Source organism: Erythrolamprus reginae, chromosome 1, assembly GCF_031021105.1.
Source record: "Erythrolamprus reginae isolate rEryReg1 chromosome 1, rEryReg1.hap1, whole genome shotgun sequence".
Classification (NCBI taxonomy): domain Eukaryota; kingdom Metazoa; phylum Chordata; class Lepidosauria; order Squamata; family Dipsadidae; genus Erythrolamprus; species Erythrolamprus reginae.
This window is the reverse complement of record NC_091950.1, coordinates 319,770,119-319,792,424: the sequence shown is the minus strand read 5'-3', so window position 1 is coordinate 319,792,424 and position 22,306 is coordinate 319,770,119. Positions and strand designations below refer to the sequence as shown.

Sequence of the window (22,306 nt, the reverse complement as noted above, 5' to 3'; positions counted from 1 at the left end):
GCCATTTCACTAAATATTTACAAGTGCACTTAATTTTACGTTTTTAATTTTAGTCTAAACGAAAAAGACTCAAAGCTGATAAAGCTTTCAGTACCAAAGGATACTTTCAACTTTCCATCATTATAGCACACATCCTTTTCCATGTAGATAGGAAAATGTTATTAATTTTGTTAAATTTGATCCAGCAAGGCCAGATATTAGACCTTAGGTTGTTCCTAGTTGTCTAATTCTGATCCCATCAAAAAGGCATAACTTATTAGCTCAAAAGAACACACAGAAGTGAAGAAGTTTCTTGAATGAGAAGTGAATAAACAAAGTCCATTCCCTTTTGAAATAATACCTTTAAGATAATCATGGCCCGAATGACTGAGAATATCCATAGACAAGAGGAAATAGTTGATCTACATTGCCAGATGGCTCAGAAAAATAGCGTAACACTTTCAGGAATACAATATTACCCTGAACAGCCAAATTTCATCAGTCAGTTTGATTGGGACCAATTACAAGTATCTAATATATAAACCTGTGTTGGAAACTACTGGAACAACTGCTAGAATATTGTATAAGTTATGTCTTGACACTAGGCAGAATTTTGTCTCCCTGCAATTTCTTGCTACTCAACAGACACTGCTCATATTGAGCTTTTTATGCAAATGTCGATACCTTCCTTATGCCTTCATATATATTATTTTGTCAAGTGCATTAACCAGAAAGAATGCCCCAATTTTCAGGAGAAAAATATATAGGTAAGCCACCTCAGAAAAAATATTTTGCCGCATTATATGTTGCCTAGCACTCTCATTTTCTGAATCTAATAATTTAGCATGATTGTTAGTTTCTGCATCTTTTGAACATTATTTTTTACATTTTAATGGGAATTATGAAAATTAGTTTTGAATAAAAATGTATACTGAATAACAAAACTATTCAGTGTATTTATGCCTTGCCTTTATTCCAATTTAAAAAATAGAAAAGGGTCAAATATGCCACTTTAAGAAGGCATCCAAATTACAAATGAATTGACTGAATGTTTCTTTTGGGTGAAAAGAGTACCAACGTGGACATACTTTTCAGAATCCACGAGTTTTCTTCATAAAGAGTTGTAAGTCAATATCACTATCTTTACAATTCTTTCATCTTAAAGTGGAATATATAATCCATTTTTCTTTCTATCAGCATTCAAACCAGAGAGATCTTACATAAGCCATTGTCTAACATTACTTCCATGTCCCTTGTTGGGGGTGGAGAAAATTTTCTATTTTTAGACATGTGTAGTATTTTTATTTATAATGACCACCAGGAGGCTGCACTTGACTGGTTTCATCTTATTTATGATTTATCAGATATATCGTATTTTTTGGAGTATAAGCCACATCTTAGTTTTTGGGGAGGAAAATAGGGTGGACAATCTGCCTACCAGTTATTCATCTGACTAGTGTGCTTAATCTAGTCAGCTTCAGTACATTATTTTATCCCCTGGTTAGGCTTAAAAAGAACCCTTATTGGGAGAGAGGAACAACGAAGGCAAGGTGGTAACAGCTGGAACATCATTAGCATCTCATTAGGCTGGAAAGAAACTACGTTCAGAGTATAAGACACACCCAAATTTTCCTCCTCTTTTAGGGAGGAAAAAGTTGCATCTTATACTCCAAAAAATACAGTATATAGGTGAGATTTTTTTCTGCGGGGTACAAACTGTCTACCAGGAATTGAACTCCTGGTAGTAAATATAAGTTTAAAATTCTTGGTGTTTTAACAGCCATATATTCAAGAGTCATCTAAAAGGTTACTTATTTTTTTTTGACAGAGTTGTTCACCTAAGGCTATTGAACTGTCTTATATAGGTAATTGATTTGGGTGGGCGTGTATCTCCATGGATTTATACCGGAATTAAAATTGTGCATTTTGCTCAGAGTGAAGAAGGTGGCTACACAATTATTTGATGTGATTAAAACATAAAAGCAACAAAATGTGTTTGCTTTTAAGATCCTTTTTTTTCCAGAAAGAAAGTAACAAAAACATAGTGTAAGTAGCTTGTAGACAATCAAGGAACACAATCAGAATTTAATAATTACAACCTAAGGGATGAGAGTTTTTGAAAAAGTAGCAAGAAAAGCCTATAACATTTGTAGACTATGGGGGAAAAGGCTACACTACATTTGATCTTAACCAAAGGGCAGTATTACAGTAGTATTATGCTGTATGTGTTTCCTAAAATTCTCTGAGGTTTTCAGTACATTGCATGAAAAATGGTAGTTTTAATTTTTAAAAAAGATTTTAAACAAATCAGTGATTTAAAATTATTCCCTCTCAAACTTGCTTTGATTTTTTTTAAAAAAAGTAAAGATCATATAGTATATTTTTGCTAATAAGGAATTTTCATATCTCAGTCTAATTTGTTTTCAGCTTTACAAATCAAAACTAGAAATTCCTTTTATTGTCCTTACTTGTTAGTTCAGGCATTGAAATCTGTCTCGTGATAGACAGAAATCATTCTAGGATCCAAATTAATATTACAGACATTTCTCCTTCTTAACTTCCTTTTTTACAGCTTTGGTGTCAAGGCAGATATTTCTCATGGAATAGCCCAAATGCTTCTCTAATCAATACCAATATCTTTCTTCTATATATACAGGTCTTTTTTGTTTAATGGCTAGTCATTCAGCAAGCAAACTTACAATGGGGCTGAATAAGTAGTAGTGATGACAGGATCTTGAACTTAAAAGTTTTTGCAGTATTGCTGTGATCACATGATCACAATTTCTCACCTTCTTTGCCAGCTTCCCACAAGCAAAGTCAATGGGGAAGCTAGCAGGAAGTTGGGAATCATGAACATGTGAGCTCTTCTTAACAATAATAACTGGGACTGCCAGAATTATCACCAATTAGCTATCCAATCACATTTTCTTTTACTTATGATCATGTTACTTAACAATGGAGTATCCAGTCATAATTAGCATTGTTAAATGCAGACTGCCTGTATTTCATTTTAATGCTTTTTATTATTTTAATGAAATTAAGGATAGAGGCCCTTTTAAAATATCTTTTATGCATCTATAGAAACATAGAAACACAGAAACATAGAAGACTGACGGCAGAAAAAGACCCCATGGTCCATCTAGTCTGCCCTTTTACTATTTCCTGTATTTTATCTTACAATGGATATATGTTTATCCCAGGCATGTTTAAATTCGGTTACTGTGGATTTACCAACCACGTCTGCTGGAAGTTTGTTCCAAGGATCTACTACTCTTTCAGTAAAATAATACTTTCTCATGTTGCCTTTGATCTTTCCCCCAACTAACTTCAGATTGTGTCCCCTTGTTCTTGTGTTCACTTTCCTGTTAAAAACACTTCCCTCCTGAACCCTATTTAACCCTTTAACATATTTAAATGCTTCGATCATGTCCCCCCTTTTCCTTCTGTCTTCCAGACTATACAGATTGAGTTCATTAAGTCTTTCCTGATACGTTTTATACTTCAGACCTTCCACCATTCTTGTAGCCCGTCTTTGGACCCGTTCAATTTTGTCAATATCTTTTTGTAGGTGAGGTCTCCAGAACTGAACACAGTACTCCAAATGTGGTCTCACCAGAGCTCTATATAAGGGGATCACAATCTCCCTCTTCCTGCTTGTTATACCTCTAGCTATGCAGCCAAGCATCCTACTTGCCTTTCCTACTGCCCGACCACCCTGCTCACCCATTTTGAGACTGTCAGAAATCACTACCCCTAAATCCTTCTCTTCTGAAGTTTTTGCTAACACAGAACTGCCAATGCAATACTCAGATTTAGGATTCCTTTTCCCCAAGTGCATTATTTTACATTTGGAAACATTAAACTGCAGTTTCCATTGCTTTGACCATTTATCTAGTAACGCTAAATCATTTACCATATTACAGACCCCTCCAGGAATATCAACCCTATTGCACACTTTAGAGTCATCGGCAAATAGGCAAACCTTCCCTACCAAACCTTCCCCTATGTCACTCACAAACATATTAAAAAGAATAGGACCCAGAACAGACCCTTGTGGCACACCGCTTGTAACCTGTCTCTGCTCAGAATACTCGCCATTAACAATAACTCTCTGATGTCTATGCTTCAGCCAGCTTGAAATCCACTGAATTATCCATGGATTAAGTCCAATCTTCACTCTTCTTGCCTTTTTTAATAGCGCAAGATGTGTTTTTTGGCTGTACTTATTTGAGGAAGATAATTAGGCATCCTAGACTGTTTTTTCTAAAAGTGTCTAATGTTGATCATATAACATGAAGACAATATTATTATTTATTATTATTATTTATTAGATTTGTATGCCGCCCCTCTCCGAAGACTCGGAGCGGCTCACAACAACAATGTGTGTGTTTGTGTGTGTGCATATGTGTATATTTATTTATTTATTTACCTTTCTCGGTTAAATTTCAAGGAATGCAATATAGCTGGTCTTTTCTGACGCAAATTCCATAAATGTAAGGTATCATCAGCCAAGGCACTCACAAGGGCACCCTTAAAAGAGAAAAATACAGTTAAACTTTGTAGAGATTTAGGGACACTGTCCATTTTAGGAAGACCAGTTCCACAGTAGCAGTTGAAGAGTAAAATCGATATATTCGAAGTTATTGGTTTTGTAAATACAAAGTGGCAAGAGCCATTTAATTTATTTTTGATTATATCATTTAGAATCAATAATTTAATATCAGAATCTCATAGTAGCTTTGAAAAAAATGTCAGAAAAATGAAATTCTTCTAATTTCCTTTATTTGTATGCTTAAAGGGTCAGTGTACAAGTAAAAGTGGTTGAATGAGAAAATATGATTTGCCATTTTACCCAACTGTATACATTAACAGAAATTCCTACAACGTATTATCCAATAATTGTTTCGGTCAGGCAAAGTCATTTGTTCATTTTATCATACATACTGTAATAATTAAACACATATTTAATAATTAAAAAGTACAAATAAAAACAATCATAAGCAAACACTACCAAGAGGGGAAAGAACATATCATCTTAAGGATTTTAAATATTCTGCTGCATCAAATTGATCTGCAGGGCTGTTGTCTCAGAAGGAAGCCTCTTCTAAAGATGATGCACAAGAAAACCTGCAAACAGTTTGCTGTAGACAAGCAGACTAAGAACATGGATTTCTGGAACCATGTCCTGTGGTCCAATGAGACCAAGATAAATTTATTTGGTTCAGATGATGTCAAGCGTGTGTGGTGGAAACTAAATGAGGAGTACAAAGACAAGTGTGTCTTGCCTAACTGCAAGCATGGTGGTGGGAATGTCATGGCCTGAGGCTGCATGAGTGCTGCCAGCACTGAGGAGCTACAGTTCATTGAGGGAACCATGAATGCCAACATGTACTGTGATATACTGAAGCAAACCATGATCCTCTCCCTTCAGAGACTGGGCTGCAGGGCAGTATTCCAACATAACAACCCCAAACACACCTCCAAAACGACCACTGCCTTGCTAAAGAAGCTGAGGGTAAAGGTGATGAACTGGCCAACCATGTCTTCAGATCTAAACCCTATTGAGCATCTGTGGGGCATCCTGAAATAGAAGGTGGAGGTGCACAAGATCTCTAACATCCACCAGCTCTGTGACATCGTTATGGAGGAGTGGAAGAGTGGCAACTTGCAAAGCTCTGGTGAGCTCGATGCCCAAGAGGGTTAAGGCAGTGATGGAAAATAATGGTGGCCACACAAAATATTGATACTTTGGGCCCCACTTCAGACATTATCACTTAGGAGTGTACTCACTTTTGTTGCCAACAGTTTAGACATTAATGGCTGTGTGTTGTGTTATTTTGAGGGGACAGCACATTCACACTGTTATACAAGCTGTATACTCACTACTTTACATTGTAGCCAAGTGTCATTCAGTGTTGTCACTTGAAAAGATATACTGTACTTAAATATTTATAAAATGTGAGGAGGTGTACTCACTTCTGTGACAAACTGTAGCAACTTTTAAGTTTAAAAAATTGTTTACCTAATTGGAGGGGAGGTGTTAAATCAAGCAAATCAGCAAATTCTTCTTACTTTTTAAAATATCAATAGCAACTAGCCACCCACGACAACAGAACAAGTTTCAGAATTATCTATCTAACAAAAACAAAAACAACTCCTTGGTAGAGGAATCAGATATGAGTTATACCACAAGCTTACAAACCTCATTGATCAAATACTGAAGCTGGATTACTGCAGCACCACTATCATGTTGGCAGTAGCATTCAACTCCAGGTCGACCAAATCTGGTATTAGGTTAATTAAGGAACATTATATAAAAATATAGGAAACTCTTCAATATTTTACATATTCTTCATCAATTGACTAATTGCTTCTATGATAGAAACAATAGTTACTGGAATATGGAAATTGAGTATTTCCCTTCTATTTTAATATACAGTATACAATATATTAAGACTGTTAATTTAAAGGCCTCATTATCATCAACAAGTCACCAGTTCAGTTTTAGTTTACAAAAACTTAGTTTTCATTTTTCTTTTATAAATTTGTATAGAATATTGTAGCATATCAAACTGAAAAGCTGAATAATCCTATGATATTAATATTTGAAGTTAATATTCTACTATTATGAAAAGATATGACAAGGAAAGTAGCAGGATATTCAATGCTTATTTTTGCACAGACTTTAATATTCTAAAATAAATAATATATTATAAATAATGTAACCAAATATTTTATTTATTTTAATTTTCTGGAAAGTGTATGAAAAATTAATCACACAATATTTTAGCTTCATTTACTAAATCACAAGTTTATAGCAATTAAAGGTTTTTCAATTCAAAAATTGATTTGGTTAATATGAAACTAGATATAACATCACTCAGATCAGTAAAAAAAATTAGCATGAAATAGCAGTATAAATAATAAAGAACCTAACTCACAGTAGTAAATATGGAATTAATGTGGAATAAATATTAGTAGCTAAAAAGCCTATTGATAATGAAAGAATAGTGCCCAGATAATCTGAATTTACAGTTTCATTATTAAAATAAAAAACTGAAGAAAGGAATAATTTAATCTACTCATGAAATAACAGACTTGCCATCTCAAAAACTAACACATGTCATATCTGGATAGAAGTAAGACTGTATTTAATCTGGAGTGTTTGTACTGAATCCAAGCCTAGAGAGAACTCTCAATTAAATCAGAAAGGAGACTCCGGGATATAAATTCTAATACTTTAAAAATGGGTTCCTCCATGCATATGCACTGTACCTTTTAAATACACTTAAGGAATACACATTAATTTCAAATTAGTAATTCAAATTTTAAGCTTAATTATTAGGTTTTAATTAAAGGTGATATTAGTATTTTAGAATGGCATCTATGCTTTTTTTTAAGTTCAGGAAGTTACCTTTTAACCAAATATTCATAATTTTTCATATACTAAACAATAGGGAGCCCTTGAATTCTTGAATGTTAGTGTTAAAGAATCAAGCACAGATGAGAAAGGGGAAGATGCAACATATTTTCAGGGTGTCTGTCTTTTCTCACATCTAATGTTTTTTATTGTTGTTACTTTCTGACACATGACATATACCCAGGGGTGGGCTGCTGCCCAGACAGGGTGGAACGCTGTGGGGTAGCGAAAATGGAGCTTCACTCCAGAGCACCCAATTTGTACTGAAAGATGTATGGCATCCTGCATAAGCCACGCCCACGGTGTGGTAGTAAAATTTTTGGTAGCCTTTCACTGCATATACCTAATATATGTATCATTTGTTTCTGTACCCCATATAAAGACTTGACACCCACCCCCTTAAGAAACCCATTTTGCTTTTCCCATATTGGTGATTTGTATTTTCAGATGACTAAAAACTCTTTGTTAAGGTGTTTTCTTTCTCAAATTCTGAGAGTAGGTTCCTTCAGTTCCTTGTCCATCATAACATGGGTGACTGAGTTAAAAGGCAAAAAATAATAGCTATTATGGTGATTGGTGGGAAGAGAAAAGGTTTTTGATAGTTTATTTTAGTTTTATAAATATGACTTTACAATTGTTTGTAAGGAAATGAAAAAAATAATAGATTATACAGATCGCCTGGCAATCTAAACATTGGATTGAGGTAAATATCTCAATGACAATTATGGTATTTGCTCTCTGATCTGTTCTATATTAGTAGTTGGCAACGTCTACCAAGTTTAGGCACAAAATAATAATGTTAAAGGTAAAATTACCTTTAAAATGCTATTTTTAAAAAGGACTGCAAAACCAAACACTATATTCCAAATTAAATTTTACTTCAATATGTATTGATACCAGCTTTATTGCAGCCTTATGTCAATAAAATGATGTTAAAAAACCCAAATGTTCATTTAACAATCTATTAAGAAACATAAGAAGCAACGATAGGATGTCAAAGAATTCTGACGAAGAGTATCTTTCTTCAATTGTAGGGAGTCCTCCACTATTCAGTGTCTGTTCAAAGATACAACGGTACTGAATAAAGTGATTCATGACTGCTCTTTACACTTATGACCATTGCAGCATCCCCATGGTCATGTGATCAAAATCCAGTCACTTCACAAGTGGCTCATATTTATGATGGTTGAAGTCCTGTGATAACCTTTTGTGACCTTCTGACAAGCATAGTCGATGGACTCAATTGTGGTCGTAAGTCAAGGACTATTTATATACTATTTTTATTTTACAGTGAGTATAATATCCTATTTTCCCCAAAATAAGAGATGCCCTGACAAGAAGCCTAATTAGGCTTTAGAGTGGATGGTAATAAGGCCAAGCGTTTATTTCAGGGTTCAAAAATATATAAGACAGGATCTTATTTTGGGGAAAACAATTGATATTTCCTTTAGCTCTTCACTGCTAGCAATAAAAATACATATTGTAACATTTGAAATATCATATATCCAGGGTGGAGATCTAACTTACCAACCCTTCCTTGGAATAGAGCTGAAGGGATTGGATACTGTAGCGTAGAGGTTAATACTCTGCCTTACAAGGTAAAGGTTGCAAGTTCAAGTCCCAGTGAGGGTATGGCTAGCTGATGAGTCTCCCTTAATTTTCAAATTCAGCAAAAACATGTGACACACACACACATATATATATCCCAAAAAAGATGGCACTGTCCACGGACCAGCACTGACAGAACGTGACATCACCACCAGTTAAAAACTGGTTCTACAGGACCGGGAAGAACCACCTCTGCATATACCTACAGATGCCGCACTTAAGATTTAAGCTGATTCAATGATCAAACTAGAACATAAGAAGAGCCATGCTGAATCAGGCCAAAGTCCATCATTTTGTGTCACACAGTGGTCCACCAATTGTACATGGGGATCTTGAGCAGAAAGAGAAGGCAAGACCCTCCCTAAGCTTGATCCCCAACAAATGGTACTCAAGGGAATCCTGCCCTGAGGCGGCACATGGACATCCGTTTCAATAGTTTTAATATTTCATATTAAATCTCTGGCTCAGTTCACATGTAAAGTTCAACTGGCACTATTTTCTAGCTTTGGCCTTTTGGAACTTGTTCTGTACAAATTCCTCGGGGTGATATTCCAGGTGTTTTGTTATTTCTAATGCATATTTACAATTTTAATCAGGTTTAATAAAGGTAAAGCCCAGACTGCAACTTTCAGCTGTCTAAAAAATTTTCTCCCCTAATACTCTCAGATAATTATAGATACTTACAGAAAATAAATTACTGAAATATTACATGTGAATTAGAGGAAACTTATTTCTGGATATATAAGCTGCTAAATTATTAAATTACTTCTACTGAAAATTTTTTCACCATGCGCATAATAATGTTCTAAAGCTAGAAGCAGAATACAGTTGAAAAAGCTTATCAATAGCTTTTTTTCAAAGCAGATTTAGGAATTCACTGATAATTCACAAACCTGAGTTCTGAAATGACCTATATATTTTTTATTAAAGTTTTCGATGAGGAAGTAGGAAGTATTCTTCTCAAATTTGCTTATCACAAAAATCTGATAGGAAATCAATAGCATTCAAAATTATTTTGATAGGTTAGATAAACAGGCTGAACTAACAGAATAAAATTTAACAAAGACAAATGCAGGTTAATGCAGTTAGGAAACAAATCAAATGCAGATATAATACTGCAAAGGCAATTTTTGGCAAAACCAAAACATCTCAAAATAAGGAAGATATTGTAAGTAACTGTTCCTACTTCACCAAATTCAGCTCTGATAAGAATAGAGAATAATTGGCTTTGCAACAGTATTTGTGACATGAATATAGGAATAAAAAAACCTGGTTACATAATGAATGTGAGTCAGCAGTGTGATTTGGGTACAAAAGTGGCAAGTGCAATTTGTGGAGATCATGTTTTAAAATGAATTTTAGTCAGGTGGAAAGGACTCAAAGAATTATGGTAAAGTTAATCAGGGAACTAGCGCTAATCCTTGTGAAGAGATTTAAATAGGCATGTAACCCTAAGAAGAAAGAATGATGAAGTATATGATATCACATTCTCAAAATACCTGAAGCATTTGGAAAACAATCGAGATCTCTTTCTTTTCAGGGTGCAGAATATGAAGCAGTAGAACTGTTACACAAAAGTAGATTCCAATTAAAGATAAGGAAAGGTTACCTAGTTGATGAACTATGAAAGCAACTTCCTGGATAGTTGATGTATTTGAAGCTATTGCAGGACATGTTTAAATTGAAGTTGGACAAATCTCTGGAAAAGTTGCTTTCATTTACATCCCTGGGCTGATAAGGACTGAATCCAATGGTCCAATGACTTTTCCTATACTAATATTTCAATGGACTAATTGGACAAAGTTCTAAAGTTTATTTAACCATTGAATACTACTTTTCCAAAATGCATGGTGAGTGCTAGGTAGTTCGGAAATTATTAAGTTTGAAATGGTATATAAAGTCCAATAAATGAATAAATAAACAAATAAATAAATCATTAAATAGCTGAAGAGAACAGGAAGTTATTAAATAGGAAACATTCAGTTTTTAAGAATACATAATAAATATTCTCATATAATTTCACACCTTCCTAAATTTAAATGAAAGAATATCATTACTAGACTTGTATTACAAAGCAATATGCAGGTATTATATGTCACAGAAATTTCAAATCACAATCGCAGCCTTACTATTATTAATAAACAGAACCAATTATAATTCCTTTCATATATCTCCTGCTTTTCAACAGCAGCAAATTACACTCATTCATTATTGATATTAAGCACAATGTATAGTTTATTTATTTATTCAAATCTGATTTGTTTTCCTGAATGATCTTACTTTGTCTTTTCAATGTTATATTAACAATGTAATACGGTAGACAAAATAGCTGTTCTAAAACAATTTCTACATAGAAATCAGGCAGATAACTACATTACTATAAAAATCAATATATTTACTGCAAAAACATGATTGAATGTTCTCTGTGTATCCAATACAGTCTATTTCTACCTTCAACACATCTAAAAAAATTCAGATAGGCTTTTAAAGAACTTTTAAAAAAAATTATACCAAGTTATTTTCCTAAATGCAATACTAAAATTAGAAGGTGTCCCCATAGAAAAAAATGAAAACCATGGCCAACAATCAGGAATGGGTTCTAAAAGCTCTGGGAAATAGGCAATAGCAAACCATTTCTGAAGAACCTTACCAAGAAAACTGCAGGGACTAGTCCAGGAGTTAACACTGACTTGGAAGTTCATCCCCATTGTATGTAGTTCAGGTCTTGAACCTGAGACTTAAATATTGAGCCAGTATTTATGTTAGCTTTGTTTGTGTATTATTTAGTTATTTTGTTGGATTTCTATGCCGCTCTTCTCTGCAGATTCAGGGCGGCCTACAACAATAAGAATAAAATACAATACAATATGACAAGTGAAACCCAACTTAAAAACTAATAATTAAAACCCCAATGATATAAAAACATTCATTCAACAACAGTCACGCAATCACATATACGACCGGAGCAAGATGTTAAGCTCAATGGCCCAAGCCTGCTGACTAAGTTAAGGTTTTAAAACCTTGTGAAAGGCCAGGATGGTGGGGGCAGTACAGATCTCTGGAGGAAGTTGGTTCCAGAGGGCTGGAGCAGCCACAGAGAAGACTCTTCCCCTAGGCTCCACCAGCCGGCATTGCTTAGCTGATGGCACCTGGAGAAGGCCAACTCTGTGGGACCTAACTGGCCACTGGGATATGTGAGGCAGAAGACATTTCCATAAGTAACCTGGTCCTAAGCCACGTAGGGCTTTATAGGTCATGAGCAACATTTTAAATTGCGTCCGGAGACCTGCTGGCAACCAATGCAATTCGTGGAGTGACGGCAAGATGTGCATATCATCCCATCTCCCATCACTGAAAATAATAATTGTTATGACTGTCCTAATTGGCTATCCTAAAAACTACTTTATTTTTTTTTAAAAAAGCAAAATAATTTGTTATATTAGAATTTTAGAATTCCAGTGGCCAATTAGGTCCCACAGAGTTGGCCTTCTCCAGGTCACGTTGACTAAATAATGTCGTTTGGCAGGACCCAGGGTAAGAGCCTTCTCTGTGGTGGCTGCGGCCCTCTGGAATCAGCTCCCCCCAGAGAACTGAACTGTCCCCACCCTCTCGCCTTCCGCAAGACTCTGAAGACTCATTTATGTCACAAGGTATGAGGTTATTGATGTATTCCCTTTTAACTAGTAAGTTTTATGCGTGGTTATGATTGGGTAGTGTGACTGTTTTTAAACGATAGTGAGTTTTTAGCTAGTTTTAATTATTGGATTTGTACCGCATTGTTTATTGTTGTTGTGAGCCACCCCGAGTCTTCTGAGAGGGGCGGCATAATAATAATAATAATAATAATAATAATAATAATAATAATAATAATAATAATAAAAAACCTGGACAGGAAAACCAGAAAATTAATGACGATCCATCATGCACTACACCCCCACAGTGATGTTGACAGGTTGTATTTACCAAGGAAAATAGGCGGCAGAGGACTTTTGCCAGTGAAGCAGACAGTGGAAGAAGAGAAGCATGCATTAGCTGACTATGTGAAGGGGAGCAAAGAGTCAGCGTTGATGGAGGTCAACAATAGGAAGCTTCTCAAGGTGAAGCAAACTAAGGACCAGTACAGAAAAAATGTAACTCAATGTTGTATGGACAGTTGGCGGAACAAAGCATTGTGTGGACAGTTTTTGAAGAAGATTGAAGGCAAAGTGGATAAAGAAAAGACCTGGTCATGGCTTACAAGTGGAACACTCAAAAAGGAGACAGAAGGACTAATACTGGCGCCACAAGAACAGGCCATTAGAACAAATGCTGTCAACGCCAGAATTGAAAAATCAACAGACGATCCAAAGTGCAGACTCTGTAAAGAAACAGATGAAACAATCGATCACATACTCAGCTGCTGCAAAAAGATCACACAGATTGACTACAAGCATAGACATGATGCTGTGGCACAGATGATCCACTGGAACTTGTGCCGGAACTACCATTTACCAGTGGCAAAGAACTGGTGGGATCATAAGCCCGAAAAAGTTGTCGAAAATGAGCAAGCAAAACTACCGTGGGACTTCCGACTTCAGACTGACCGAATTCTGAAGCATAACACACCAGACATTGTGATCGTGGAGAAAAAGAAAGTATGTATCATCAACATCGCAATCCCAGGAGACAGCAGAATTGAGGAGAAACAGCTAGAGAAATTAGTGAAATACGAAGATCTAAAAATCGAGCTGCAACGACTCTGGCATAAGCCAGTGAAAGTGGTCCCAGTGGTACTTGGCACACTGGGCGCAGTACCAAAGGATCTCAGTGAACATTTGAAAACCATCGGATTTGACAAAATCTCCATCTGTCAATTGCAAAAGGCCGCTTTACTGGGATCTACATCACGCAGTCCTAGGTGCTGGGGAAGCGCCCGACTGGTGATGAAATACGAAATCCAGCATGGTGATCTCGTTTGCTGTGTTGCACTGACATAATAATAATAATAATAATAATGATGATGATGATGATGATGATGATGATAATAATAATAATAATAATAATAATAATAAATTTTATTCACCTCAATTTACTACCATCCTCTATACAGTCTGAAGGAACTACCATCCCTTTCTGAAAATACCATACATATTGCTCACTGGAGAATCAACACAATGTCATTAATAAAAAATCAGAGGTTGTGTACTTTTAAAAGTCTTCTCTTAATAATGGCATCCTATAAATTAAAAAGCAATTTTGAAAAAGAAATATTAAACGCATTTTGTTTAAAAAATCCCAAATAAATTTCTATTTCTAATTTCCTTTAAATATTGTCCCATTGTAAGTATTTTTATTTTTTCTCAGAAAAACTGGAGTGCAAAACTGTTTTTCAGATTCCAGTCCTGAATAATGATAGGTCTAAGTGGATTTCCCAAAATGAGACTTACAAGGCATTCAAAATAGTTTGTAATATATTCCTTTACTTCTAATATCTCAATCAAGAAGAAAGAAAATACAGTGGTACCTCAAGATACGAACCTAATTGGTTCCAGGGGGAGGTTCGTAAGACGAAAGGTTCGTAAGATGAAACATTGTTTCCCATAGGAAACAATGTAAAGTCAATTAATCCGTGCAACAAGAAAAAAACCCCGCAAAAAAACCCGCTGCCGGCCGGCTGTCACCTTTTAAAACAGCGGGGGGGGGGGGCTTCCCAGCAGCCCGGCTGTCACAACAACCGGGAGGCTTCCGCCTTTGGGTTTTTGGCTGGGGGAGCAGGAGGACCTTCCTAACTCCCTCCTCCCCAAGCCGAAAACACAAAGGCGGTCTGCTGCCGCCCGCTTGAGCCAGGAGGCATTCAGGGCATGGAGGAATGGGAAGCTCAAACGCCGGTGGCTTCAGCTTCCCATTCCTCCATGCACTTCGCCCTGAATGCCTTCTGGCTGCCTGGCAGAGTGGGGAGCCGGGCAAGAGCGATCTTCTGCCGGCCATGGGCGAAGGGCGGGGAAGCCGCTGGCTGTAGCAGCTGGTGCAAGAGGCTTCCCCGCCCTTCGCCCATGGCCAGCAGAAGATCACTCTTGCCCGGCTCCCCGCCCCTCTTCTGCTGGCCACGTTGGCTGCAGCGGCAGTGACAGCTGCGGCTTCTCCTCCTCTTCCTCCTCCACCTCCTGTTGCCACTTTCCCCAAGAAGCCTCCCGTCCACAGAGGAGGCAAGGATACCTTTGCGCTGCCTCAAAGCCCGGGCGGCTCCGAAGAAAAAGGGGGCCGCAGCGGCGGGTGTTGCTGCAGCTTATCCTCCTCTTCCTCCTCCTGCGGCCGCCTTCCCCAAAGATCTTCCCGTCTGCAGAGGAAGCAGGGAGAGCTTTGTGCCACTTTGGAGCCCGGAGGAGGAAGAGGAGGAGAAGCCGCAGCTGTCACTGCCGCTGCAGCCAACGTTTTCTTCAAAGCCACACCAAGCTCCAAAGCAGCGCAAAGCTCTCCCTGCCTGCTCTGCGGTCGGGAGGCTCCTTGGGGAAGGTGGCCGCAGAGGAGGCAGGGAGAACTTTGTGCCACTTCGGAGCCCGGAGGAGGAAGAGGAGGAGAAACTACAGCCACCGCTGTGGCCACACTTTCCTTCGGAGCCCGGTACAAAGCTAACCCCGCCCCCTGGGCAGCCAGAAGGCTCCTTTGGGAAGGCGGCCGCAGGGGGAGGAGGTGGAGAGGCAGGATAACTTTGCGCCGCTTTGGAGCCCGTTTCTTTCCTGCTGGCGCAAAGTTCTCCCTGCCTCCTCTGCGGTTGGGAGGCTCCTTCGGCTGGCAACAGAAGTCCGGAGGTGGGGTTTCCCAGGAGGGAAGCCTCAACAAATTCGCAGCATCGCAAACCTCTGCTGGGGCTTAAGAGCCAAAGCATGCTGCTGAGACAGCTTTAGCCCCAATCCTGCTTTAACGGGGCTAAGGCTGTGAAGTAGACCCAGAGACAGGGTTTTGAGCAATCGGTACTTTTATTCAGCTCAGAGAACAAGTGACAGCTCAGCAAGGTAAAGTGACAATTCAGCGAGTACCGACTGGCTCTGCCGGGAGAAACCGCTTCTTTTATACTTTTGCGGTTCCCGCCAAAGCTAGAGCCGGCCGCGTCTGAGCCAATCAGGAGCGACTTCCTGCTTGGGCTCAGACAGCGCTGGAAAAGAGGAACAAACTATTTACAGCGTTACAAGGTAGCCATTTCAGGATACAACACCCCTCCCCTCATAGTTGGACTCATCCATCAAGAAAGCCATGTGACGAAGTCGTCCAATCGGTGAGGCCTCCGAGGCTCTCGCGCTGACCTGCGCAGTCCAATTTCTCCTTCGCCACTGACTGTGGAGGATGGCTCGCCGCTGCTCTCCCGGTGCGGTGGACTTGGCCTGGCGGGCCCAACGAAGGCCTCGGAGGACGAGGATGGCTCGGCGTCGCTGGATGGTTCCCCCTGGCCCGATAAGTCTCTTTGCGTGTTTCTTAGATCGGGCAATGTACTAAAGTCTGTTGAAGGGGGAGAGTCCAAGTCAGCGGGTTGTTGCAATTGGTTTTCAGTTCGTTTCCGAATGTGGTCTATGTGTCGTTTCCACAAACGACCATCCTCCAGTTTAACAACATAAGTCTTGGGTGCGTTTTGCTTAACAATAATTCCCTTCATCCAGTTTACATTTCCATCAAAACATTTTACATATACATTTTGTCCCAAATACATTTCTCTTTCTGGTTTCATACACATTTGGTTATTATTCACACAGAACCTTGGATTTAATCTGTCTAATGGTGACCTCAACTTTCTCCCCATCAATAACTCTGCAGGGCTTACATGTGTGTGCGAGTTAGGTGTAATGTGCTGGGTTAATAAGAATTGGTCCAAGTTCTGTTGCACATCCCCAGGGCCTGACCTGTGCAATGCCTCCTTTGCCACCCTTACGTAACGTTCTGCCAACCCGTTAGCCCAGGGCGAGTAAGGCGAGATGAGGGCATGCCTGACCCCTAGGCCATCTAGGAATAATTCGAATTGCCTGGCTGTTAGCTGTGGCCCATTGTCAGACACTAATAGATCAGGGCAACCATGGGATGCAAACAGTCTGCTCAATACCTTGATAGTGGCACTTGTGGTTATGTTGTTCATTGCTATTATTTCCAACCATTTGGAGAAAGCATCAACCACTATTAGAAAGTACTGAGACCCCACTGGGCCAGCAAAATCAATGTGGATCCTAGACCAAGGGCCAGCAGGCTGTTCCCACTCAGCCGGAGTTGTTTTGGGGGGATTGGGCCTTGACTCCTGGCACGGGTCACACTTTGAAACCCAACTTTCAATATCAGCATCTAGCCCTGGCCACCATAAATGCCCCCTTGCTAGGCTCTTCATCCTGACAATCCCAGGATGGCCCACGTGTAACATTCTGAGTACCTTTTCCCTTAGGCGTTTGGGGATGATCACTCTATCCCCCCACAGCAAACAACCTTTTACATATGATAATTCAAGCCTTTTGTTTTTAAAATCACACAATTCAGGTTTAACAATATCATTTTGCCATCCCTTTAGAACACAGTTCACCACTTGTTTAAGGATTTGGTCTTGCTGCGTGTGTGCAGCTACCTCTTTTGCTGTGGTTAGTGGGTTTTCCTCGAGTTCTATCATTAGCACATCTGTGGCAGGAACAGGGTCTTCTACTAAGTCTGCTATGGGGCATCTGCTGAGGCCGTCTGCATGATTGATTTCCTTCCCCCCCTTGTGGGTGAGCTCATACTGATACCCTGAGAGGAAAAGGGCCCATCTGATTAGTCTTGGAGACATAAAAGGTGGAGTGGGCTTGTTGGGGGCTAGCAGGCCTAGTAGGGGTTTGTGGTCAGTGACTAGCTCAAAGCTTCTTCCAAAAATGTAATTGTGAAACTTCTTTACCCCTGCCACTAATGCTAGAGCCTCCTTGTCTAATTGGCTATAATTCCTCTCCGTGCTGGTCATGATTCTTGAAAAAAATGCTATTGGGGCCTCTGTCTTATTGGGTAGAACGTGAGCTAAAACTCCTCCTATGCCGTACGGCGAAGCGTCGCACGTGAGCCTAATGGGTAGTGAAGCACTATATTGGACTACTACACTTTTAGACGTTAATAAATTTTTTATTTGCCAAAAAGCTTCACGTTCAGTTTTCCCCCATGTCCAGCGGGCTTCCTTCTGGAGTAAACGATGGAGAGGCTCTGCTACTGTTGCCTTCTGCTTTAAAAAAACGGAATAAAAATTAAGGAGGCCCAAAAATGCCTGCAACTCACTCTTATCTTGTGGCTCTGGGGCTTCTCTAATTGCTCTCAGCTTCTCTGTTGTGGGGTGGATACCTTCTTTATCTATCTTATACCCAAGGAATTCAATACTGTCAGTTCCCCAGACACATTTATCCGGCTTGATTCGTAACCCTTTGTCCTGTAGCCTCTTAAGTACTTCCCTTATTCTTTTGTTCACTTGTTCCTGGTTTTCCCCTGCAATTAAGATGTCATCAAAATATGGAATTGCCCCATTTACCCCTGACAATAGGCGTTCCATGATGCTCTGGAATATTCCTGGGGCTATGCTTACCCCAAACTGTAACCTCGTGCATTTGAAAGCCCCCCTGTGCGTTACAATCGTTTGAGCGTTTGCTGTTTGTTCATCGACCGGAAGTTGCTGGTAAGCCTGCGCCAGGTCGATCTTTGCGAACCTTTTCCCCTCCCCCAGGGAGTGTAAGAGTTGTTGCACAACCGGAATGGGGTAGGGGTGGTGTTGGAGTGCCTTATTCAGGGTTGATTTGTAATCAGCGCAAACTCTTAAGGAGCCATCTGGCTTCAGGGGTGTCACTATGGGAGTTTCCCATGGCCCCTGTTCCACAGGGACCAAGATACCTTGACTAATGAGTTTGTCCAGCTGTATGTCTAGCTTGGGGAGAAGCGGAAGGGGAACCCTGCGAGGTTTCAGTCTAACCGGTGGGACCTTGGGGTCAATAGAGAAAGATATAGGGGGTCCCTTATACAATCCTAAGGTGGGGCTGAACACTTCAGGGAACTCTTTCACAAAGTTAGGCATAATATCACAGTTTACATTACACACACCCGAAATTTCGATCCCCAACGGTTCCATCCACGCTAGACCTAGCAGGGAGTGTTTGGCCCCCGTCACAATAAGCATGGGAAGGGTACATCTAACATTCTTAAATGCAATAGGTACATTTGCTGTTCCCAGGACCGAGATTACCCCCCCTTGGAAGTCTCTGATCACCAAAGAGGTTTGAATTAGGTCAGCCTTAGACACATTAGGCATATATAGCTTAAATTTTTCCCAGGGCATGATGGTATATCTCGAGCCCGTATCCAGCTCCATTGAGCAAGGCTGGTTATTTAGTAACAATGAGATAACAATTTTAGCCCCCTTTTTGGTTGCCGTGTTATTCACGGAAAATTGAGAGTTACCTCTATTGTAGTCTCGGTTAGCGGTGGAGTAATTCCTTTGACCCGAGTTGCGGAACGGTCTCCTTTCTCGCGATTGGGGGGGGTGGTTTTGAGGTCGCTGGTATTGTTGTGTGGCAAAAGTTTCTTCTGGTGCCGTTGCCCTGCATGCGATGGCGATGTGGCCTCTCCGGTTGCAACGGTGGCAAGTAGCGTCTCGGAAAGGGCATCGATGGCGCTGGTGATTTCCCCGGCAGCCCGCGCAGGGGGCTGGGTGAGTAGCTCTAGGGTGTCTCGGCTGGTCTTGCAGGAGGAGGCAGTTGTCCCCGTTGCTAGTTGGCTGGCTGCGGTCGTCTGTTCCCATGGCGCTGGGAGACTCGGCGTCGATTTTGGCAATGATTTCTCGCCTTCCGTGCTCTTTTAATTCTCTTGCCGCTGCGTCGGCTGCTTCCGCGGTTTGCGCTAATTTAATCACGGTTTGTAGAGTCGGCTCTTCTTCGGTGAGGAGTTTATTTCTCACTGTGTTGCTCTTCATGCCGAAAACCAAGGCGTCGGTGAGGCGAGCTTCCGGGTCTTGAAACTTGCATTGAGCAAGTACCGTTCGAAGCCGCGTTGTGAATTGGCTGATCGACTCGGTTTCTCTCTGAGCCATCATGTGAAATTGATGCCGGTAAACCATGGCTGGTCTGGTTGGTTTGAAATGGCTCGCTAGTTTCTGTTGAAGGACGTCCCACGCTGTGGCTCTTGCTTGTTCTGGTTCGGTGAGAGTTTGGGCAAGTCTACGGATCTCTGCGCCGCAGTAGTTGAGAAAAATAGCCCGTCTGCGATCGGCTCTGGCGTCCTGCATTCCCGCCGCCTCGAGGAATATCTCGAAGGTGGCCATGTACTCGTCCCATGTCATTTTCTCGGAATCGAAGAGTTCTGGAGCCTGGCCGATCTGGATTTTGTCCATGTTGCACGCGAAGTTTCTTCCGTTCGTTCGTCGCCAGTGAAGTAGACCCAGAGACAGGGTTTTGAGCAATCGGTACTTTTATTCAGCTCAGAGAACAAGTGACAGCTCAGCAAGGTAAAGTGACAATTCAGCGAGTACCGACTGGCTCTGCCGGGAGAAACCGCTTCTTTTATACTTTTGCGGTTCCCGCCAAAGCTAGAGCCGGCCGCGTCTGAGCCAATCAGGAGCGACTTCCTGCTTGGGCTCAGACAGCGCTGGAAAAGAGGAACAAACTATTTACAGCGTTACAAGGTAGCCATTTCAGGATACAACAGGCTGCTTTAACCCAGCCCGCCATCAAGCCAGAGCAGCGAAGGAAGTGAAGGAAGCTTTCCTCTTCCCCATTTGCTCTTTATATGTCCTCCAGTTTTCACAGAGGGTTTCTAAGGTGTCCTCCTGCCTATTTGCTCTCTATGTGTCATCCAACTTTTGTGGAGGGTTTCTTAGCTTTCCTCTTCCCCATTCTCCGTGAAAGCTGGAGGACAAATAGAGAAGAAACGGTGAAGAGAAGAGCCTCCTTGAAAGGTTGAGGACACATGGAGAGCAAACTGGGAAGAGGAGGTGAAAAACCCTCCGTGAAAGGTTGGGGACACATGGAGAGCAAACTGGGAAGAGGAGAGGTGGAAAACCCTCCGTGAAAGGTTGAGGACACATGGAGAGCAAACTGGGAAGAGGAGAGGTGGAAAACCCTCCGTGAAAGGTTGAGGACACATGGAGAGCAAACTGGGAAGAGGAGAGGTGGAAACCCCTCCGTGAAAGGTTGAGGACACATGGAGAGCAAACTGGGAAGAGGAGAGGTGGAAAACCCTCTGTGAAAGGTTGAGGACACATGGAGAGCAAACTGGGAAGAGGAGAGGTGGAAAACCCCCAGTGAAAGGTTGAGGACACATGGAGAGCAAACTGGGAAGAGGAGAGGTGGAAAACCCTCCGTGAAAGGTTGAGGACACATGGAGAGCAAACTGGGAAGAGGAGAGGTGGAAAACCCTCCGTGAAAGGTTGGGGACACATGGAGAGCAAACTGGGAAGAGGAGAGGTGGAAAACCCTCAGTGAAAGGTTGAGGACACATGGAGAGCAAACTGGGAAGAGGAGAAGTGGAAAACCCTCCGTGAAAGGTTGAGGACACATGGAGAGCAAACTGGGAAGAGGAGAGGTGGAAAACCCTCCGTGAAAGGTTGGGGACACATGGAGAGCAAACTGGGAAGAGGAGAGGTGGAAAACCCTCAGTGAAAGGTTGAGGACACATGGAGAGCAAACTGGGAAGAGGAGAAGTGGAAAACCCTCCGTGAAAGGTTGAGGACACATGGAGAGCAAACTGGGAAGAGGAGAGGTGGAAAACCCTCCGTGAAAGGTTGAGGACACATGGAGAGCAAACCGCTTTCGGAGACTGCTGGGGAGCCATGTGCGGCTGTTTTAAAAGGTGACAGCCGGGCTGGGGGGCTTCCCAGCAACCTCCAGAACCCTGAACCTGGAAGTTTGGCAAAAGTTCGGGGTTCGGGAGGTTGCTGGGAAGCCCCTCAGCCCGGCTGTCACCTTTTAAAACAGCCGGGCGGCTTCCCAGCCGTCTCCCCGAAGCCAACCCGGAAGTTCGGGTTTGGCGTTCGTAACATGAAAAAAGTTCGTAAGAAGAGGCAATTTTTTTCTGAACCCCGGGTTCGTATCTCGAGTTGTTCGTAAGACGAGGGGTTCGTATCTTGAGGTATCACTGTACAGGACAAAAAAGTTTTAAATGTTAAGAACAAAAACATTCTTAAATGTTAAAACTAAACAATATTTTTAAAACAACTTTAGATTAATGCTGCATATAATTTTAATTGTTACTGGAATAATTATTAATAAAAGAGGCCAATATAAGATTTATAAACAATTAGTAAAAGTTTCTACCAAATTTTTAAAAACTCAAACTTGTTTTGATGTAATA

General features: G+C 40.7%; 1 protein-coding gene across 9 annotated transcripts in view; it reads right to left on the bottom strand.

Moving 5' to 3' along the window:
- Positions 1–22,306, bottom strand: part of STXBP5 (syntaxin binding protein 5) — a 134,015-nt gene that overhangs the window by 88,950 nt on the left and 22,759 nt on the right. For all 9 annotated transcript variants that reach the window (XM_070733681.1, XM_070733682.1, XM_070733684.1 and 6 more), the window contains exons 3-4: positions 6,182–6,263; positions 4,409–4,509 (exon numbers count right to left, since the gene is read on the bottom strand). In XM_070733681.1, coding sequence (XP_070589782.1) covers positions 4,409–4,509; positions 6,182–6,263 — 183 coding nt within the window. The remainder of the gene's footprint in view (positions 1–4,408; positions 4,510–6,181; positions 6,264–22,306) is intronic.